Source organism: Muntiacus reevesi, chromosome 9, assembly GCF_963930625.1.
Source record: "Muntiacus reevesi chromosome 9, mMunRee1.1, whole genome shotgun sequence".
NCBI classification, from domain to species: Eukaryota; Metazoa; Chordata; class Mammalia; order Artiodactyla; family Cervidae; genus Muntiacus; species Muntiacus reevesi.
This window is the reverse complement of record NC_089257.1, coordinates 60,609,121-60,629,061: the sequence shown is the minus strand read 5'-3', so window position 1 is coordinate 60,629,061 and position 19,941 is coordinate 60,609,121. Positions and strand designations below refer to the sequence as shown.

The 19,941-nt window shown below is 49.3% G+C and overlaps 1 protein-coding gene across 1 annotated transcript in view; it reads left to right on the top strand.

Moving 5' to 3' along the window:
- Positions 1 to 5,079: 5,079 nt before the first annotated feature.
- GRIK4 (glutamate ionotropic receptor kainate type subunit 4) overlaps positions 5,080 to 19,941 on the top strand; it is a 332,664-nt gene continuing 317,802 nt past the window's right edge. The window contains exon 1 of the mRNA XM_065944185.1: positions 5,080 to 5,203. Coding sequence (XP_065800257.1) covers positions 5,122 to 5,203 — 82 coding nt within the window. The 5' untranslated portion in view covers positions 5,080 to 5,121. The remainder of the gene's footprint in view (positions 5,204 to 19,941) is intronic.

The following is a 19,941-nucleotide window of genomic DNA, read 5'->3' as shown; positions in this document are numbered from 1 at the left end:
GTTGGCATGAGTGCTCTAGGGTGTCAAGAATAGCGTTCTCAAATTGTCTGGGAAAGATCTATCAGAGCCCTTCAGAAATTAGAAGCCATATTTGTATCAGCCTGCTTTGGACTTAAATTTTGCCAGTGCCTTTGTATTCAACTCTAGTTGAATGAGGAGCCTGGGATCTGTGATCGCATGGGGTTAGACTGTCTTGAATTTGAACTTCAACACGACTGCTTTAGTTGCATGACCTTGGGTTAGTGATTGATCCTCCTTGAGCCTCAGCTTCCACATCTGTGAAGTGGGTATGCAATATCATCTTATAGAGTTAGTATAATAGCCATGCACAGTTAATTACTTTGAGCAGTACAGGATAAGCATCTTAGCATCACTCCTCCTCACGATTCTGTGAGGGTACTTTTATCATTGGACTTCCCTGATGGCTCAGTGGTAAATAATCTACCTGCCAATGCAGGAGACTCAGGTTCGATCCCTGGGTTGGAAAGATCCCCTGGAGAAGGAAATGACAACCCACTCTAGTATTCTCACCTGGGAAATCCTATGAGCAGGGGAGCCTGGCGGGCTACAGTTCATGGGGTTGTAAAGAGTCGAACATGACTAGGTGACTGAACACAAAAACATTTCTATCATTTCCATGTTATGAATGAACAGGTTGAGGCTTAGAGAAGTTAACTCACTTGCTCATGGTGTACAGCCATTACATGGCACTGCAGGACTCAACCTGTGTAAGAACTGTGACTGTCAGTCCAAGCCCCAACCACAGAAGTAAAGGACGATAAATGTTTCCCTCCCCTTTTCAGCATTCTTGCCTGGGAAATCTCATGGACAGAGGAGCCTGGCAGGCTACCGTCCATGGGGTCACAAAGAGTCAGACACGACTGAGAGACTGATTTTTCACTTTCACTTTCCTCCTTTCAACATATATCGACATGACGATCCTATGCCTGGATCTAGAGCGTTCTGTCTGCTTAGAGTGTTTGTATTAACTACAGTGAATATACAAAACATAAAACATACAAGTCAGGCTGAGAATTTATTTCATCTTGATATAAATCAGAAAATGCCTTTTGACACCATCTGTTCATTGATGTCATTCAGCCAATACTAATAGAGCACCTACTGTGTGCCAGATAGTGTGTTGGGGCTGGCCATGGTCCCGGCGTCACAGCTGACAGTTCTGTGGGGAGACAGGAGGCATCATCATGAGCAGAGTGTGTGTCCTAATGAGGAGTGTTACAGATGTGGTAGCAGCAGATGGGAAAGGGATCACAAAAAGCCTCAGAGGGGAATTAATGCAGTGAGCCTGGAAGACACAGTTTGCAGGTCATCACGGGGGCAGAGGGTGGGTGCTGAGGCAAGCCGGAGATGGAGCTCTGCTGAGAATCAGCTGCACTGGCATTGGGGGTAGAGACAAGAAGACGAGAAGCAGGGCTCCCCTAGTGGATCAGTGGTAAAGAATCCTTCAGCCAATCAGGAGACTCCAGTTCGATCTCTGGCTTGGGAAGGTCCCACATTCCACGGAGCAGCCAAGCCCCCGTGCCACAACTATTGAGCTTGTGCTCTAGCGCCCGGGAGCCGCAACTACTGAAGCCCATGTGCCCTAGAGCCTGTGCTCCGCAAGAGGAGAAGCCACTGCAATGAGAAACTCTCATACCATAACTAGAGAGCAGCGTCCACTCACCACAGCTAGAGAAAGCCTGCAAAGCAATGAAGACCCAGCACGGTAAAAAAATATAAAACAAACAAAAAGAAAGAAAGAAAGAGGAACCAGATCTTGAAGGCTTTATCTGTTGGAGTTAAGTTTACCTTTGATCCTCGATGCAGTGGAGAGCTGTGGTAGACTTTGGGGCTAGGGTGTGTCATTATCAAGTTCATGGTTTGGTAAGAACTCCTGGCTGCTCATTCAGGTGGCTCAGGTGGTAAAGAATCCTTTTGCAATACAGGAGACCCAGGTTTGATCCCTGGGTCAGGAAGATCCCCTGGAGAAGGGAATGGCAACCCCCTCCAGTATTCTTGCCTGGAAAATTCCATGGACTGAGGACCTTGGTGGGCTGTAGTTCATGGGGTCGCAAAGAGTTGCACTTGACTGAGCGAATAACACTTTTATTTCACTTTTCTGGCCACTCACTGGAGACTCAACAGACAGGGTAAGACCAGAGGGAGAGAGACCGAAATGGCTGCTATCACAGAGTCCTGGTTGTTGCTGGTGGATGTCTGGATTGGAGCAGGTTGATGGTGGTGGAGAGAAAGTGATGGAGCTATTGGGACTTGTTGACTGAGTCGATGTGAGGTGTGGGGAAGTAGAATTAACTCTACAGTGACTCTCTGCTTTCTAACTTGGGTGACTAGTGGATTGCGGTGTCATCCACTGAGAAGGAGAATGTAGGAGGAGAAATAGATGGTGGGATTGGTGGAGAGGAGTCCTCCTCTTTAAGATGAGGTGTGTCTGGAGGGCTGTGGGACGTCCAGGTGGAGACTTCAGGAGGCAGCCATCTCAGTACAGGTGTTCTGGGCTTGCGATTCTGATTTAGAAGCCACACCATGCCAGTGGTAATAACTCATGGGTGAAGGTGGAACTCCCTAGGGATGATGTTAGTGGGAAGAGGGACTGGATGCTCTATTGCTGGAAAAAAATTTTATCCTTAAATTATGAAAATATTTTCAGTTGATAAAGGCTATGCCATTAAGTTCTAAGATCAGATTCATATAAATTGAAAATAAGACCTCAAATTTCCTTGTGTTTTTGGATCAAGAATCCAGAAGCTTCATGATCTGTTCTCATATGCAAACAGGTATATGCCAGAAAGCTACCCAGCGGAGTCTGAATCCTGGCTAGCCCTGGCTTTCCCTAGTAATAGTTGTGTTACCTTGCACTAGGCACCTTTCTTGAGCTCAGCTTCCTTGTCAGTAACAGAGCTTGTTCTGTGATTAAATAAGATAAAGATTATGGAAAAAATTTTACAAACACTTGTGCTTTACCAACTTGTGTCAAGATGGTGCTTTTTATTCCTGTAAGGTTTTGGGGGAGATTATTTCTCATCACTTTGCCCAAGAGCAGCTGAGGACCTGAGCCATTGTCCTTACATGTGGTCTCCAGGATCAGCCAGCCTTTGGGGTCATGAATAATGGCTGTCAGGCCTTCATGAATTGAGTGTAGTTCTGTCATCAAATAAAATTTATGCAGGCTAATCTGACACCTATTTAGCGGTCTGCATAATAATTATTGTGCAGTGGGCTGACCAGGCATAAATGGAAGGCATTTGACAGAAACGATTATATTTAGTATTACTTTTATATAGCCTAGCAAGATTTTTACGGTTCTTCCATCTTTGACAGCCTATTCATTTTCCACTCGATGCGAATTTATTGAGGCTGTAATATATGCCAGGCACAGTTCTGGGCCCTGAGATGACAGAGAAACAGGATTTCTGTTCCAGCCCCACCTCCACTGAGCCTGAATTCTAGTGGGGAGACAGTCACTCAATAGTCAACCTTACCCACAATGAGTAAGAATGCCAAACTTCCCTTGAGATCATGGTTGATTTCTTCTCTTCCTGCACTAACACCCAGGAATTATTATTTAATTAAATTCATTTATTTGGCTGCATCATTTTTTGGTCTTAGCTGTGTCATGTGAAATCTAGTTCCCCGACCAGGAATTGAACCCGAGCCCCCTGCATTTGTTGTTCAGTCACTCAGTTGTGTCCAACTCTTTGTGACCCCATGGACTGCAGCACACCAGGCTTCCTTGCCCTTCACATCTCCTGGAGCTTGCTCAAACTCATGTCCATTGAGTCGGTGATGCCATCCGAACATCTCATCTTCTGTCATCGCCTTCTCCTCCTGCCTGCAAACTTTCCCAGCATCAAGGTCTTTTCTAATGAGTCAGCTCTTCACATCAGGTGGCCAAAGTATTGGAACTTCAGCTTCAGCATCAGTCCTTCCAATGAATAGTCCGGATTGATTTCCTTTAGGATTGACTGGTTGGATCTCCTTGCAGTCCATGGGACTCTCAACTCTTCTCTAGCACCACAGTTCTTCAGCACTCAGTTTTCTTTATGGTCCAACTCTGGCCCTCTGCATTGTGAGCACAGAACCTTAGCCAATAGAGCACCAGGGAAGTCCCAACACCAGTGAATTAAAAGACAAAGATTCTGAGCCTGATTTGCCAACAGCAAAGTTGTCTTTGCTGCAATATTTATCCTTTATTTCCCTCTGTCTCCTTATATCAGGCAGTGGCTTGAGACCTTCCATCCATTGAACAAATATGTCCTGTGCACTTATTGGTATAAGCAGCCTCGAGGGATACAGTAGGAAACTGGGGTTGGTCTGGCCCTGGAGAAGCCCACACGGAGCCCAGGTGTAGACACACAGAGACAGGGGCAGTAGAGGAAAATGTGTTGCCATCAGAGCCACTAGAGGCTGCTGGGAGGGGGTAGAGAGGCACCCGATTCTGGCACCTGGCAAGGTGAGGGGAAGGGACCACACCCCAGGCAGAGGGGCAGAGTTGTGTGCAGGAAGATGTGAGGTGCTGGGTCAGGCGGCAGCATGAGCTGCGGTGGGAAGCAGGGATGTCATGAAACAAAACCTTTACCAAGAGTGCTCCAAAACCTTTGGACATAGTTGTTAGTGATATGCTAGTGAAATGTTTGTTCTAGTCTTTTGCCTATATTGGAGAAGGAAATGGCAACCCACTCCAGTATTCTTGTCTAGAGAATCCTGTGGACAGAGGAGCCTGGTGGGCAGCCGTCTATGGGGTCGCACAGAGTCGGACACGACTGAGCGATTTCACTTTTCACTATGAATCATTTGGCCACAGTCACACTGCCTGCCCCTGGTTTGATGGGGGTGAAGGTGGAGGATGGCTTTAGAACCTGAGGCCTGTGTGAGCCTGGGCAGAGGCGGGAAGGCAAAGGCCTGGAGCCGGCCTGGAGCTCCCCCACAGGCACAGGGGTCCGGGGAGGGAGCGTCGGTCCTCCTCACTGAGGCTGTCCTCACGGGGAGGCCGCTGTGCTGGAGGGGTGGCTCCCGGCACAGGGACTCATGCACTTCTCCCCCTCCCCCGCAGAGTTATGTCATGCCCAGACCAGCGGAGGGCTCCATGAGGATTCATAGAAGATGCCCCGCGTCTGGGCGCCTTTGGTGCTGCTTCCCGCGTGGCTCGTGATGGTCGCCTGCAGTCCGCACTCCCTGAGGATCGGTAAGCGCTGCCCCTGTGGCACCCTGGGGGCAGCCCAGCCCTGCCCCTCCCACACCCCAGGTGTCCGCCGGGCACATCTGACCCTGCACTGCCCTCCTGAGTTTGGCTGGGGCAGGGGTGGCAGTGCTGGGGCAGCCGACAGGCCCACAGCTATGATCTGCTCAAGCTGCCCGGCTCCTCTTGTGATGAAACTAAAGATTCTGATAAGTGTCTCTTGCAGCCTGTGACGGACTCAGGATGGGAATGGTTGGGGGGCTTCCAAATCTAGGGTTAGAGAGCAGAGCACAGCTCATCTCTTCTGTCCTCTGATCAATCCCAGAAGTCTTCCTGGAGGCTGTGTTCAGATGAATTATTCTTGGTGCCCCTGACCTGGCTGCTTGGCAGGGCCTTGGTATCTGCTTGCCCTAGCCTGGTTCTGGGAAGGAACAACGGGCCACTTCAGGGACGTATGTCCACCTGCTCTGTCCTTTGTCCTTGCTGCCATGGAGATGCTCCTTCTAGCTGTAGGCAGACACTGCTATTGCTGGCCCATCAGCACCCCTCTGCCTGGCAGAAGGCTTGGCTCTTTCCAGGGTTCAGAAATGCCTGAGAAATCAACTGCCTCCCCTACCCCTCAACACCTTCAGGACTGAGCAAAGCTGCTTAACTGCAGGCGTTGCTGTTACGCAGTGGGGCGCTGGTGATCGGGTATTGGGAACATGGCTCCAGGTGCAGAGACAGATAGTCCCGTCCAGTAGACACTGTGTGGTCAGCTGATGGCATGGGACAGAGGTAGGATGTTGGAGACTGGGGTGTGTACTTGTATATGGGGAAGGAAGTCAGTGTGGGCAGGCAACTGGGGCACAGCAGTGAGGAATCCAGGCAGGTGTGTTGGTCACAAGAAGACCAGTCCGACAGCGGGACCCCTGGGCAAGGCCAGGCAACAGCCTTAGAAGTACCTAAACCCCAGGTAGGTTATCTGGGCAGGTGCCCACCTGAGACCTGTCTGTCTAGACTGGGGTGGGGATGGCAAAAGTGGATACTATGCACAAGGCAGGATCTGAGATCCTAAACTTGAACCTGAAAGGGTTAGAGGCTGTTTTAGAATGAAGACCATGATATGGAATCCCAGGGACTTGGCCTAAAGCTCCTGAACTCCTCTACTGGCAGTTAGGACTGGTTCTAAGGTCCCAGAGGTTGGCATGATGGTGGTGATGGGTGGTCAGGAGGCCCTGGCCAGGCCAGGCATCACAGGTCAGCACCTAAGCTGGAGGCCCCCGAGTTGCTCCATGCTGTGTTGTGGGCACACAGGCATATTTCTCCATGCATATGCCAGAGACAGCTAATTGGAATCAGAAATGAGGACCAGTGACTCAGTCCTTCCCCTCATCCTGCCCTTGGCTCACCACCCTGCATACTTGAAAAAAGGAATTAAAAACAAACCCTTTCCTCCCTCTTCCCCATTCACTTCTACTGAAACTTCAAAACCTAATTTAATTCTGCTTAGCAGCAATGCAAAACGGTTCATATCCTTAAGATGCTTAATTTATAAGATGCCTCCAGTTATTCATATTTGCTGTGAGGTTTTCTTCTCCTCTAAATGAGTGGATGAAGCGGTAACCCATCAATTTCCATTTGTCGCTAATGGGAAGCGGAAAGAGACTGAGCCAGAATCAGTAGCGCCTCGTGGCCTCGGCTCTCCTGACACTTGTTCCCTCGGAGGAAGAGCAGAAAGTGGAACTGACAGATCCCTGTCTGGCCTGCTGTGCAACAGGGGAGGGCTTCCAAGGGACCCCTGTGCTCCATCCCCACACTTGGAACGATGCTTATCCGGTTCCGTCCGCTCTGGTGGTGCTGGTTGTGGCTCAGGCCAGGCCACGTCCTGCTGATTTCCAGCCAGGGGCCCTGCTGGTGGACAAGGTCAAACCGAGCCTGGTCTCCTGCAGAGCGCAGGAAGCTGAGTGAAGTCAACAAAGAGAGAGAAAAGGAAAGAAAAACCCAAACAGCAGTGCCTGTACTTGTTTTGCTGTCTCCTTGGTTATCCTGGGAGCCAGGAGCTTTATGGATGAAAAGGTGCTAATTACTCAGACTCCAGAGGGGATCTGGAGTAGGGCAGGGATGAGGAGAGAAGTAGGTCAGGATAACACAAGTAACTGTGCTGAGCGGGAGGCAGCCTTCCACACCGATGGGCTGGTCCAGCGTTGATGGCGCTGGTCCCCCACGTCCTCCAGAGCCTCTTGGAAAAATGGAGGGGCTGCTGCTCCTTCCCCTTTCCCAGGGGTCACTTCTCCCCACATTTGATTCTTCTGGGGTTTCTCCCAAACCCCCAGCCTCAATGTAGATGGCTGTGAGAGCGAGACTCCACGAAGGCACCAGGGATCTCGGAGATAAATAGTCCTTCCTGCTCCATCTCCAGCCCCGCTTGATGGCTGGTGACAATATGGATGCTTGTAAAGAGGTGCCGAGCCCATTACCCTGCCTTGGGACTGCTGTTTTTCATTCAAGTGAGGCACGGGGTGGGAGATACAGCCAAATTGTCTATTACAGGGTCCGGTGTTTATCTCCCCACCCAATGAGGTTTTGGGTAAGAGAAAGGGATTTTATTTATGATGGTGAAGCTGCCCGCATAAATTCCCCAAACTCTCACACATCTGTCAGCCCTCTTCAGTCATCTATCTTCTGGAAATGTCTTTTGATTTTGCTTCTGTCCCTCTGGGTCCTCTGAGTGATGACTGTGGGAGCCACAAGTTAATAAATGCCCTGAGAAGACCTCCCCTCCCCATCTCTAGAGCCCTCCATTACTTAAAGGGATCATCATTATATCTTAAAGCCACAAAGGATTCTGCAGATCCCATTTTCCAACCTGCTCAATTTGCAGATGGGGAGGGAGACCCACAGGGGTGGTGGTTTGGCCAAGGTCACGGGGTGCATGGGGGTGGGGCTGGTGGCAGTCAGTCCTGGGGCCTGGTCTCCTTGACTCCTCTTGCAGTGCTCCCTCTGTTGCCCACCGGTGGGCTCCCTAAGCCACTGGGGAAGCAGACTCACCTTCAACAGTAGGTGGAGGTCGTTGTCTCTTATAGTTTCCTCCCATCCCGTTTCTGATATTAGCAAATCTTGCCCCCAAACGCATTAGGACCTCAGTATTTGTCAGCTGAATGAATGTGAGGCTTTTCAGCTAGCCTTCTGTTACTCCTTCCCTGGTCACTTATTTTAGCCACACAACTGCTCACTGTTAAGTGACTATGCCATATACTAGGGAGGTTTACTCTGGGCTTTTCTCATCCCTCTTCTGGTACTGAAGAGCTCTTCCTTGCATTCCATTTTCTCTGTCTGGAAATAAAAGCAACTGCTCCTGCTCCTCCTCTCCCCTCCCCCTGCACCCCCCCCCCCCTGCTTTTGCATCACCAGTATCATTGGTATAAATAGCCCTTCCTCCGCAGACTTCTTTCCCAATATTTTTCTGTCCCTCCTAGGGTCAGATCATCTTTGCCCAACCATTCTCCCATTCCCCTGTTCCATCATTCACTGGGTTGTGCTCTGATTAGTATGGCATTTTCCCACCAGATTTCGGCTTCCAAGGGGGATGGACCACATGAGCCAGGCTCTCACGCTTGATGTATGCGAGTGTGTCACATAAGCTCAGTGGAGGGGTGGGTGGATGAGTCTATGATCCTTGCAAGATGTTCCCTCAAAACGTGCTCCATGTCATTGTTTTAAAGTTTCTTCCAGTCTTTGTTGTTGCTATCCAGTTGCTAAGTCGTGCCCAACTCTTCACGACCCCATGAACTGTACCGCGCCAGGCTTCCCTGTCTTTCATTATCCCCCTGAGATTCCTCAAACTCATGTCCACTGAGTCAGTGATGCCATCCAACCATCTCATCCTCTGTCGTCCCCTTCTCCTCTTGCCCTCAATCTTTCCCAGCATCAGGGTCTTTTCCAATGAGTCAGCTTTTTCCCTGTGCTTAAAGAGGTAGACTTATTGGAGGAAGTAGAAGAAAAAGGAGAAAGAGGAGAAAGAGAAAATGTCCATCTATCTGTCTCACTTAAAAGAGAGAAGAGGAATGGACTGGAGATCCTGATTGAATTCTAAGGCAAGTACTAGCTGTAATGGTAAAAACAGGGGTTCACCTATTCATTCATGAATCCACTCAGCAAGTATTTATGGATTGCTGTGTGCCAAGGACTGAGGATATGGTGCTAAATAATAATAATCCCCATAATAATTCCCACTTGGAAAGACCTCACTTTCTTCCAGGTACTGTGCTAGGTGCTTCACATATTTCAGGCAATCTTCACGTCAGAATTAATGATCCGATGTTATAGATGAAGAAACAGAGGCTCAGGGAGCTTAAATAACTTGTCTGAGGGCACACAGAGACTGAAATTCAAACCTGTCTGTCTCCAAAGCTTCCCTTTCCGCTTTGCTCTACTGCAGCTCTACAGCCCTGGAGACATTTGGGATATTCCATTATCACAGCAGTCACATGAAATATATTGTGGTCTATCTGGTAAAGGGATTGAAAGACGGAATCATTATTGCTTTTATAGGCTCTCTCTCTTTTTTTGTTTTTAACTCCCAAATAATCTCCTAAGGGCCCAGACAGAGTCCATCGGACAGATGAGGAAGCTGAGGCCTGGGGATCTGAGAAGCTCGATCAGGGTGGTACAGAGTTCTGCTCAGTGTGGGTGGCGCTAGACATCAGCAGGTTATTGTAGCAGCTGAATCTCTTGTTTAAGGTTTCCCTGCGAGGTAAAGCAGCAAGAGGTTGTATTTATTTGACACTCTGTCTTACTAGGACCCCAAGCACTTTACGACTCCCGTTTTTCACTGAGTTGGTTTCCCTCAATGAGCTCCAAGTCCTGCAGAGAGAATGTTTAACATAGAACATTCAAATGTTATGAAGATGAAGATAATAAGAGAATTGGGGGAGGTAAGCGGGGGGAATAAAACACACCGGTTTTCTTATCCTGTTCTACTGTGTGTTAAATATATCGGACACACCAAGATCCAAATATACCAGTGGAATTCTGTGCCTTGCAGAGGACATACCATGGGGCTTGTTGAATAGTGGGCTTCCCTACATAATGTGTGATGTGATCACGTGATTTGATTTATGAAATTTTGATCAGCGTGTAACTCTTCATCTCTTTTCCCATTGAGTCACCCATATAAGCAGTCAGTTGGTCTCTCACGTTAGAGACAAATAGAAATTGATGCCTTTCTCCTTCATCTGTCATCTAGAGAGAGAATCCATGGACAAAACTTTCTGGGACACGAATCCCTCCCCTAATGACTACCTTAGGGGTTCAGGGTCTTTGTTATTATGTCTGTGTTCCTGAGTCTAGCACAGTGCCTGGCCCATGAAAGGTGCTTAGGAACTGCTGGATGAATGATCTAACGGTGGGTTTTAAATCTTGAACTGACCTGTCAGTTTTCAAATCTCTCTTCTCCCAGATGTTGGTCAGTGCTCAAAAATGTCAACCAATTTTATTGAACCCTAAGTGTCCAAAATATGTATTTAGGAGAGTAACTATGTGGCTGAAAGCTGTCCTTTAGAGTGTCTGCCCGCATGCATGCTTGCTCGGGGCTGTCTCTCCTGTCCTTCCTGCCCAGCCCTGCTGCCTCTCCCTCCTCAGAGGGATGAAGCAGGCTTGGTTAGAAAGGTATTCCAGGCCAGAGTGCGGTGCGGAGTCAGCTGTCTTTGTTGTGGCTTGGTCTTCCGCCAGGAGCACTGCACCGGATACTGTCAGGACGTGCATCCTCTCTCAAGCTTTCCAGAACCCATCTGTGAGCTGCAGCCTCTGGCCATAGTCTCTTCCACTGAGGAAGTGAGTGATGAATTAGGCTTAGATGCTCCATTTTACAGATAAGACAAACTGGGGTTCCCATAAGGCAAGGCAAATTGGCAGAGGCCACTGTGGCAGGGCTAGGACTCCTGACTCCCAACTGCCTGGTGACATCGATGCCACGGTTTACGCCGAATAACACGTTCTTTGTTGTTTTTGTTCAGTCACTAAGTTGTGTCCGACTCTTTGTGAGACCCCCAGGCCCCTCTTCCCTTCCTGTCTCCTGTGGTTTGCCCAAGTTCATGTCCTTGAGTCAGTGATGTTATTCAACCATCTTATCCTCTGTCACCTTCTTCTCCTTTTATCTGCAGTCTTTCCCAGCATCAGAGTCTTTTCCAATGAGTCGGCATTTCACATCAGGTGGCTGACACGTGTTAATTCAGTTTCCCCAACAACCTGCCAGGTAGATAGAAGTAGACACATCCCGTAGAAGAGGAGTCTGAGGCTCACGGAGTTTGTGGCTTGCCCAGCTCTCATGCAGCAGAGTGGTAAGCCTCAAAAGGAAAGAGGAGAGGGCATCTGGGCGGGGACAGAGGGGACCTCTTGAGTCAAGTTGGAGGGCAGCCTAGGTGGCCGAGCCCTGGATAACCTGTTGGTGCGTTCTCTCATTTCTCTCTTTTTTTTGGTCAAGTGGCATGCAGGATCTTAGTTCCCTGACCAAGGATTGAACCTATGCCCCCTGCAGTGGAAGCTTGGAGTCCTAACCACTGAACCAGCAGGAAAGTCCCACAGTACCTTTTTTTTTTAATTGGAATATAATTATTTTACAATGTTCTGTTCATTTCTACTGTACAACAAAGTGAATCAGCTATATGTGTACATATATCTGCTCCCTCTTGAGCCTGCCTCCCACCCCGCTCCATCCCACCTCCTTAGGTCATCACAGAGCACCAAGCTGAGCTCCCTGTGCTAACAGCAACTTCCCACTCACTATCTGTTGTACACATGGTGGTGTATATATGTCAGTGCTACTCTCCCAACTTATCCCACCCTCCGCTCTGACTGTACATTCTCTATGGGTAAGACTGAAAGCCACAAGGGCCAGCGTGCCAATGCCCAGGACCTTAAGAAATCAGACTGAGCTAAAGCAAACAGGCAGGTGATGGCAGGAAACATTATGTTTTCTTAAACATATCATGGTGAATCTCCAGAAGGACGCTGAGAAAGGTCCCAGTAGCAGTGGTATTAGAGACAAGGGAGGGGGTATTTTTTCCTAACTCAAAGCCATACATCATAGAGCTGATTTCCAAATAATTTTGGTGCATGACTTCCTATGTTCACTGGTGCTCGAAGGGCCTGGTTTCCCTGAGGTCTCATATGGCCCCTCTACTCATGCGATGACCCACACTATCTGCTGCTCTGTCAGAGGAAGCCCTACCTAGCAGAGACACACATGATTTGAAAGAACTGGAATGGTGATATTTTGTCAGAATTTCAAAAACCTGTCTCCAGCACTGCAAAGTGGTTTACAAGAGTCTTGGGATGGGGACTGAGTCATTAGCTCTATTTTGGCGGGAGGGTGTGGGGGGAATGTGTTGTTTCAGGGGGAGGTGGAAATCATGGGGAGAGATTTGGGTTTGGTGTAGAAAAATGCTTCTCTGACAGATGGGATGGGTTCTGATGCTGAGGTCCTCACAGCTGGAGATGGCCACATCTGGGCTGGACAGAGATTTGAGCATCATGGTTGGGGGGTCGGGGGCTGGACCTCTTACCTTTAGGACCCCTTCCAAGCTGGGATACTGTGCTAGAATACTGCAGCCTTTGGTCTGTTCTCATACTATGAGGGAGACAGCCCATTATCACTGTGTTCTCATTAACAGCCACTCACCAGAGCTTAGAATGGAGGCGGCCATCTGCCCGATTTAAGCCATGACCCCATTCGGCCACAGTTGCTTAAGCCGGGTAAGAAGGGAAGCCCTACTGGCTCTGCTTGCTCGGTTGGTGTAGCCCTGCCTGGGTGTCTCTTTTCTCCCCGTGGCCACTGCTGAGGAGTCAGAGACGTGCGGGGGATGGTGGTGGCCGCTGCCAGCTCTCAGCCAAGTGCCTGGGTGTGTGCGAGCCCGAGTGGGCGGGGGCACGGATCCCACGCACAGCCTCGCGGCTCGGCAGCAGACGAGACAGTGGTCACACTTAGCTCTCATTAGTCTGGATGTGGGGGCACGCATTCCATATTGGCTGGATGAGGGCTGCAGACATGTCGGATCACCCAGCAGCCCTTCTATATATTTTTGGTGTGTGTTTCTTCCCATCAAGCTGGGTTAGGGACTGATAAGCTCGTGGCAGCTCCGGAACCCCTTTAGCCCACATCGATGAGGGGTGTGGTCCAGAGGAAGGCGCCTGCTCATCGAGTCCGGCCTCAGCAAATGTGTGATGAAGGGGGACCTTGCCCAGCCCCTGGCCAGGAGGGATCGCCACCATGCGAGATTCAGGAGGAAAGCCAACCTAGCTGGGGATGGGTGACCTCCTGGTGCAGCCCTTGAGAGGGTCTCTTATATATTTCCCTTTTCCCTCAGCCCTCTCTGGACTCATCAGGTGCCTTCCATGGTCATTCCAAGCTCACTGGACACCATGGAACCTGATGTGTTCCGGGTGGCACTGGGGTTGGCTTGGGAAGCCTCCAGCATAGAGTAGAGGCTCTAACCTGGGTTTGAATGTGAGCACCAGCCTTCACTAGTTGTGTGACCTTGGCAGAGAACTTAATTTCTTGGTGCTTCAATTTCTTCAAGTATGGCATGGATGAGAGTAGTTGCTTCCTCATGTGTTTATGAGAATTAAATGCGTTCCCTGGTGGCTCAGTTGGTAAAGAACCCACCTGCAATGCAGGAGATACAGTAAGATCCCCTGGAGAAGGAATTGGCAACCCACTCCAGTATTGTTGCCTGGGAAATCCCATGGACAGAGGAGCCTGGCAGGCTGTAGTCCATGGGATCGCAAGAGTTGGACACGACTTAGTGACTTAACTACTACTTCCACTACCTACAGAGCACTTAGAAAAGTGTCAGGCATGTGTTAAGTGCTGGGAAAGTGATACCTGTTACTGGGAATGGCCCTGTTGGGCTACCCTCTGTCTATCTCTTAGCCTTCCCCTGCCTGGAGCATCCTTCTCCACTCCTCCATCAAGTGCTAAATCTTCCCCTTTCCTAAATCCTGCTTTAAATTCAATTATTTCTAAGAGCCAAGAATCTGCACCCAGTTTGGAAAGCTCTTCTAGAATCCTCAGAACGCAAGAGGTATGCATGCTGACCGAGTCACACATGGCCTTACACTGATGTCATTGGTCCATCAATGCCTGTTTTCACAAGCATTTTAAAAACCTTACTTGAATTCCATCTGTCCCACAAACTTAAGAGCATTCTGAGAGATTGGACTCTATCTTCTTTACCTTTCCAGTGTCGTGGGCATTTTCCCCTGAAGTAATGATCCCCACTACTGGCTAGTGGATCTGAGTGATTGCCCATCTTAAAAACCTCCCTTAGCCCCACATCCTTCTTCGGCAAAACTCCATTTCTTTTCTTCCCATTGCAGAGAAATTCTGCAAAAGAATTCTAATGCAAAGCTGTCTCTATTTCTTCTCCTTTCTTACCTAATCCGTAGGACCACCTCCCATCAGATTTTCACTCCCACCCACAGTGCCTCCATGACCTCATCCAATCACCTGTCTCCAGGACTCATTTCACCGGCAGCATTTGACATAGTCTTTCACTCCCTCTTCCTGGAAAGGCTTCTTTCTCTTGGCTTCTGGGTCATACTCCGTCTTGGTTCTTACCCTCCCTCACCAGCTCCCAGTCTCCTTTGCTGTTTCCTTCTCCTGTCTCCAACCTCCGAACCACATACGTATGTGCCCCAGGGTTCTGTCCTTAGACCTCTTCTCTTTCCACCTACTGCTTAGTGATCTCATCCAGCTTCATGGCTTTTGATGCTCCGACTCTCCAATGTCATCTCCAATTCTGACGTCTCCCCATAACTCCAGACTTATATGCCTACTCCACATCCCCTCTTGGAGGTCTAAGAGAAACTCAAACTCGATGTGTCTAAACTCGAGCTGTTGATGTTCCCCTTCAAGCCTGTTTCTCATACCATCTCCTCCATTTCATATATGGTGATGGCATTCTACCCCTTTGGACTTAGGTCCCTACCCTTGGAGTCAAGCCTGATCCCGTCTTTCTCTGATATTCGTATGCTCCTCTTCAGCAGATCCTGTGTGCTGCATCTTCCAGAACCCAACCCCTTCCGGCCACCTCTGCTGTGGCTTTCCTGTTCCAAGATGGTAGTCTGTCTCCCCGGATCACTGCAAAGCTTTCCTGCTGCTTTCTCTGCTTCTCTCTTGCCCTGTCACTTTTGTTTCTCAGGATGGCAGCAAGGATGATTCTTTTAAAATATAAGCTGGATCATGTCCGCCCTCTGCTCAGCTCCTTCAATGCCTTCTCATCTCAAGTCAGAGGAAAAGAAAGAGTCCTTGTGGGGTCCCTCCCTTGGGATCCTCCATGGTCTGCCCCCTTGTTCTGTTACTTTTTTTCCTCATTCCTTACCCTCTGTCTCTTGCTCACTCCATACCAGCCTCCACCCGCTGGCTTCCTTGGTGTCCTCTCTGCCTGGGACAAGCCTCACCTAGATGTGTGTGTGGTTCGTGCTCTCATTTCCTACCATTTCTCATGCCCACCATTTCTCTCTCTCTCTCTTCCTTGCTTTTTTTTTTTTTTAATAGCACTTGTCACCATCTGATAAACTGGGTCCTATTTGTTATTACGCATCTTCCTGTCAACCAAGGCCCTTTGTTTTGTTCTCTGCTGTTTCCCGGGCATGTAAGGCAGTGCCTGGTACACAGAATCTTGCCTAGCTCATGCTCAGTCTTGTCCGACTCTTTGTGACCCCGTGAACTGTAGCCCGCCAGGCTTCTCTGTCCGTGGAATTTTCCAGGCAAGAATACTGAAGTGGGTTGCCATTTCCTCCTCCAGGGTACACAGAAGGTGCTCACTAAATGTCTACTGAATGAGTGAGCAATGCAGACCCAAGAGAGGTCCCTGAGGAGCTTCAAATTTGAAAGCTGTTTGAAGGCAGGTGGTCCCACTCGCAAAGCACTTCTAAACAAGCGTTCCTCTAAACGAGGACAGTGGCCCCGCTGGCTTCCTGTCCCCAGGTTCTCTGCCCTGCGGCAAACCCTAGGTCCTGGGGTCAATCTCCACCCCACTGAGGAAGTCCAAGCCAGCAGGTTAGTGACTCAGCATCAAAACCAGTCTTGGCTGCTGGTCCTATTTTGTCCCTCAGATCCAAACACCGAGCTGTTGACGAAGAATCCACTCCCAGGTGTGCAGCTGCCCCAGGGCTCAAGCTTCTGTCTCGTCATCAAGTCTGAAACCCCACTCTCATATGTCGACTGTGTCCGAGCTTCCCCCCTGGACTCTGGCCAGGCCTTGCTTGCCTCAGTCTTCCTAGAGTCTGGGGACCTGAATCTGGACCCAGCCTCCCAGCTAGGACCCTGCCACCTGCTCCCAGCTCTTTCCTGAAGCTGCCAGTTTTGACCAGGGTACCTGCCTTTTGCCTGCCACAGATTTTCCCAGTGCTGGACCCCAGAGTCACAAAACCTTGATGGTGGCCAGGGAACCCCAGGATGACCCGTTCCACTTTTGAAGAGCTCAGACGACCAGCTTTCCTGTCTCTCGAGCCACAGTCTGTCTCTGTGGGCTCCGCCTGCCTCTCAGGAGCTGACAGAGCAGGCCTAGCGCTCTTCCCGCCAACGGCGTCTCTCAGATCTGAAGCCCTGTCATTTCACAGCCCCCAGCAGCTCCTTTCTTTCGGAGATTCATCATGAGTGCCTCTGACGGTTGCTTCTGTTTCAGTATCTGGATTCTACTCACCATCCTGGTCACTGTCCTCTGAATGTGGGTTTTCTCTCCTCTCCTTTCCAGGTGGGATGTGGTCTCCAAATCAGAGACAGGCACTCCCCTCATCTTCTCCCGGTCCCCCACCACACGTGCTCCAGCCTGATGGGGTCTGGTCTCCAGGTTCAGAGCCCCTGGTCGGACCCAAGCACTGACTGACCAGTGTTTCAGTTAAAAAGAAAAAAGCCCATCTAGGTCTCCACCTGTGGCTGTGAGAAGCATGCCCCCTCCCCCGCCCCAGCTCCTCTCAGGCTGGCTTTGCTCTTGACCCCAAAGCGGTTGCTCTTTGAAAGCCGGCGGCACGTGGCCCCCGTGTCTGAAGGTATCTGTGTTAAGGAGGCGGGTGCTGGCAGATTCCCCAGCTTGTGTCACCCCTGTGCTTTCTTCCACAGTGGCTTTTCCATCCTTTATAGAACATGGTCTTTCAAGCAGAGGGTGACACAGTCAGGGGAGGGAACGCCACTTTGCTGGCAACACTCATAAATTTCCCCCAGTGCCAGGGATCTAACAACATGAGACTTTGAGCTTTCAGCTCACAGATGAAAGAACAGGGATTTTCCCAGAGATGACAGGAAAGGGAGGCAGATAGCCTTGGGGGCCTCCGCAGGAAGCTCTGCTAAGGGCTTGCCCCAGAAAGGCACCAATTCCGGCCTTCGGGGGAGCATAGTGGCGGTGGGTGGCCCCACACCTCTGGGCAGCCTTCGGGGAGCCCCAGGCCAGCAGACAGGGAAGCGGGGAGCTTTCCGAAGGCCATCGTGGGGACACTCCCTGCTCTCCCTGGAGCCCTTGGGGTTTCTGAACCTAAAGGGACCTTTACCTTTAATGTCAATTTCCCTTTTAGAGCCAGTTGGGAAAACCTTGAGTGCTAAAGGAATTTAAAATGGAAATGAGTGGAGTTGGTGGAGGTGAAATAGCGTGTAAGTGAATATAAGTATCTGTGGTTTCATCCCCGTTGGAGCCCTCCTTATATTTAGCCAACTTCTTCCTCATCTGCCCAGGAATTATCTTACCAGCTGAGCCACAAGGGAAGCCCAGGAATTATCTAGCAGAGAGTAATACTGGCCTCTGGGCAGGACTGCTCTTGGGGGTAGGCAGGGGGCTGTTGCTGTTGGCTTGTGATGACAGCCTGGTGGGCTTCAGTTTGGATCTTGATTCAGTGCCTGTCTTACCATGAGGTCATAATGCTTACCATGATGCTCATCTGGGGGAGCTTGGGGTTCACATTCACATCTTCATATCCTCAGCATCATGGACAAGGCAGCCTCGAATTAAAAATCCATGGGTGTGACTCTCCGTTACTAGCCATGTTCCCTTAGGCAAATTATTCAACCTTTTCCATGCTAAGTGTCCCGTCTGTAAGCTGGAGATAATACTTTACCACAGGAGGGGGTAATCATATTAATTGAAAGGAGATATGTAATATCATATATACCATCCATGGTTTGTAGCACATATTAATATTTAGTAAATATTAATTCCCTTTCTTTTGTTTCTTTAAAAAACAGTAGTTTGCCCAATATTATGGCAGGCATAATTCTGGGTGGCATTGCAGGGCTGTTAAGTGGAATTGGGCTTTATTGACATACAAACTTGAAAATGAATTAGCATGTGACCCTGGGCAAATTATTTAGCCTCTGTTTTCTACTAGATAACGGGGTAATTATACACACCCTATATACTGAGATTTATGTACGATAATGTATCCAAAATGGATAGCACAGTGCCTGATAATTAGTAGTTCAATAAATAGTAGTTATTAAAAGTAGTTCTACCATAGTTATTATTACTATAACTTTCTCCTGCTGCCGTAACAAATTACCACAAACTCAGTGGCTTAATCCAGACAAATTTATTAATTTATGGTCAGAAGTCAGGCTGAGCTAAAACTAAGATGTCAGCAGGACTGTGATCCTTCTTGGAGGCTCTAGGGGAGAATTCATTTCCTGCTCATTTTGATTGTTGGCAGAATTCAATTCCTTGCAGTCACAAAATCAAGGTTCTTGTTTTATTACTGGCTGTCAGTGGAGGCTGTTCCCAGCTTCCCGAGTGCTGCATGCCTTGGCTCATGGCCCCCTTCTTCCATTCTCAAAGTTCTGGGTCACTTCATTCTCACATCACAGCTCCCTGACCTCAGCCAAGGAAATGTTCTCCAATTTTAAGAATTTACCAGATTATATTGAGCATGCTGAGATGATCCAGGATAATCTCCCCATCTCAAGGTTTGGAACCTTAATGACATCTGCAGAGTCTGTTCTGCCCTGGAAAGTAACACGGTGGTGGACTCCGGGGATTAGGACACGGACATCTTTGGGGGCCATTATTCTGTTCTTCTGTTTGGATGTCTTCCAAGATAGGAGCCTGAGCCTCTTGAAAGCCTTCTCATGAGCAGAGCTGTATGCAGGGGACCACACTTGTGCTTGGAAACTGGCCCCAGGCCAACCCTTGACCCGACTGCCTGACTTCTGTTATGGTCAGCCATTCTGCATGAGAACCAGACAGCCCAGAGACCTGCAGCGGATGTGTTTCCTCGATGGGCAGAGGGAACCCGATAGGACAGCCGCATGGCTGTGACTGAGACTGTGCCACAGGAGAGAGAGAGCGAGTCACAAAGGGACTGTGTAACGGGAAGCTCTTCATCACGTTGATTTAACGTGTCAGGGTTCCAAAGGAGTAACCTCCAAGTAGAGTGTTATCTGGGGCCGAGTCACGTGGGCTCTGCTGGGCTTGGCTTGGAGTGATGTGTTTATTTCCTGCCGTGGGGCCAGGAAAGAATTATGTGCCCCCAGAGTCTCAGCAGACTGTCTCTTACTCTGCTTGTCATCCTTCCAGAAAGGGACGGATCCTCTGGTGTTTCAGGAAAGCATGTGATATTGGAAGATACTGCCATGAGTCAGGAGTTGGGAAACCTGGGCTTTAAGGCTGATCCAGCTTGTTTCTCTTGGTCCTTATTTAACACTGACAGTACCCTGCAGTGGGCTGAGGCTCTGTGGGAAGTATTGGGAACAGGATATTTTGTTGTTAATGTTCTAATGT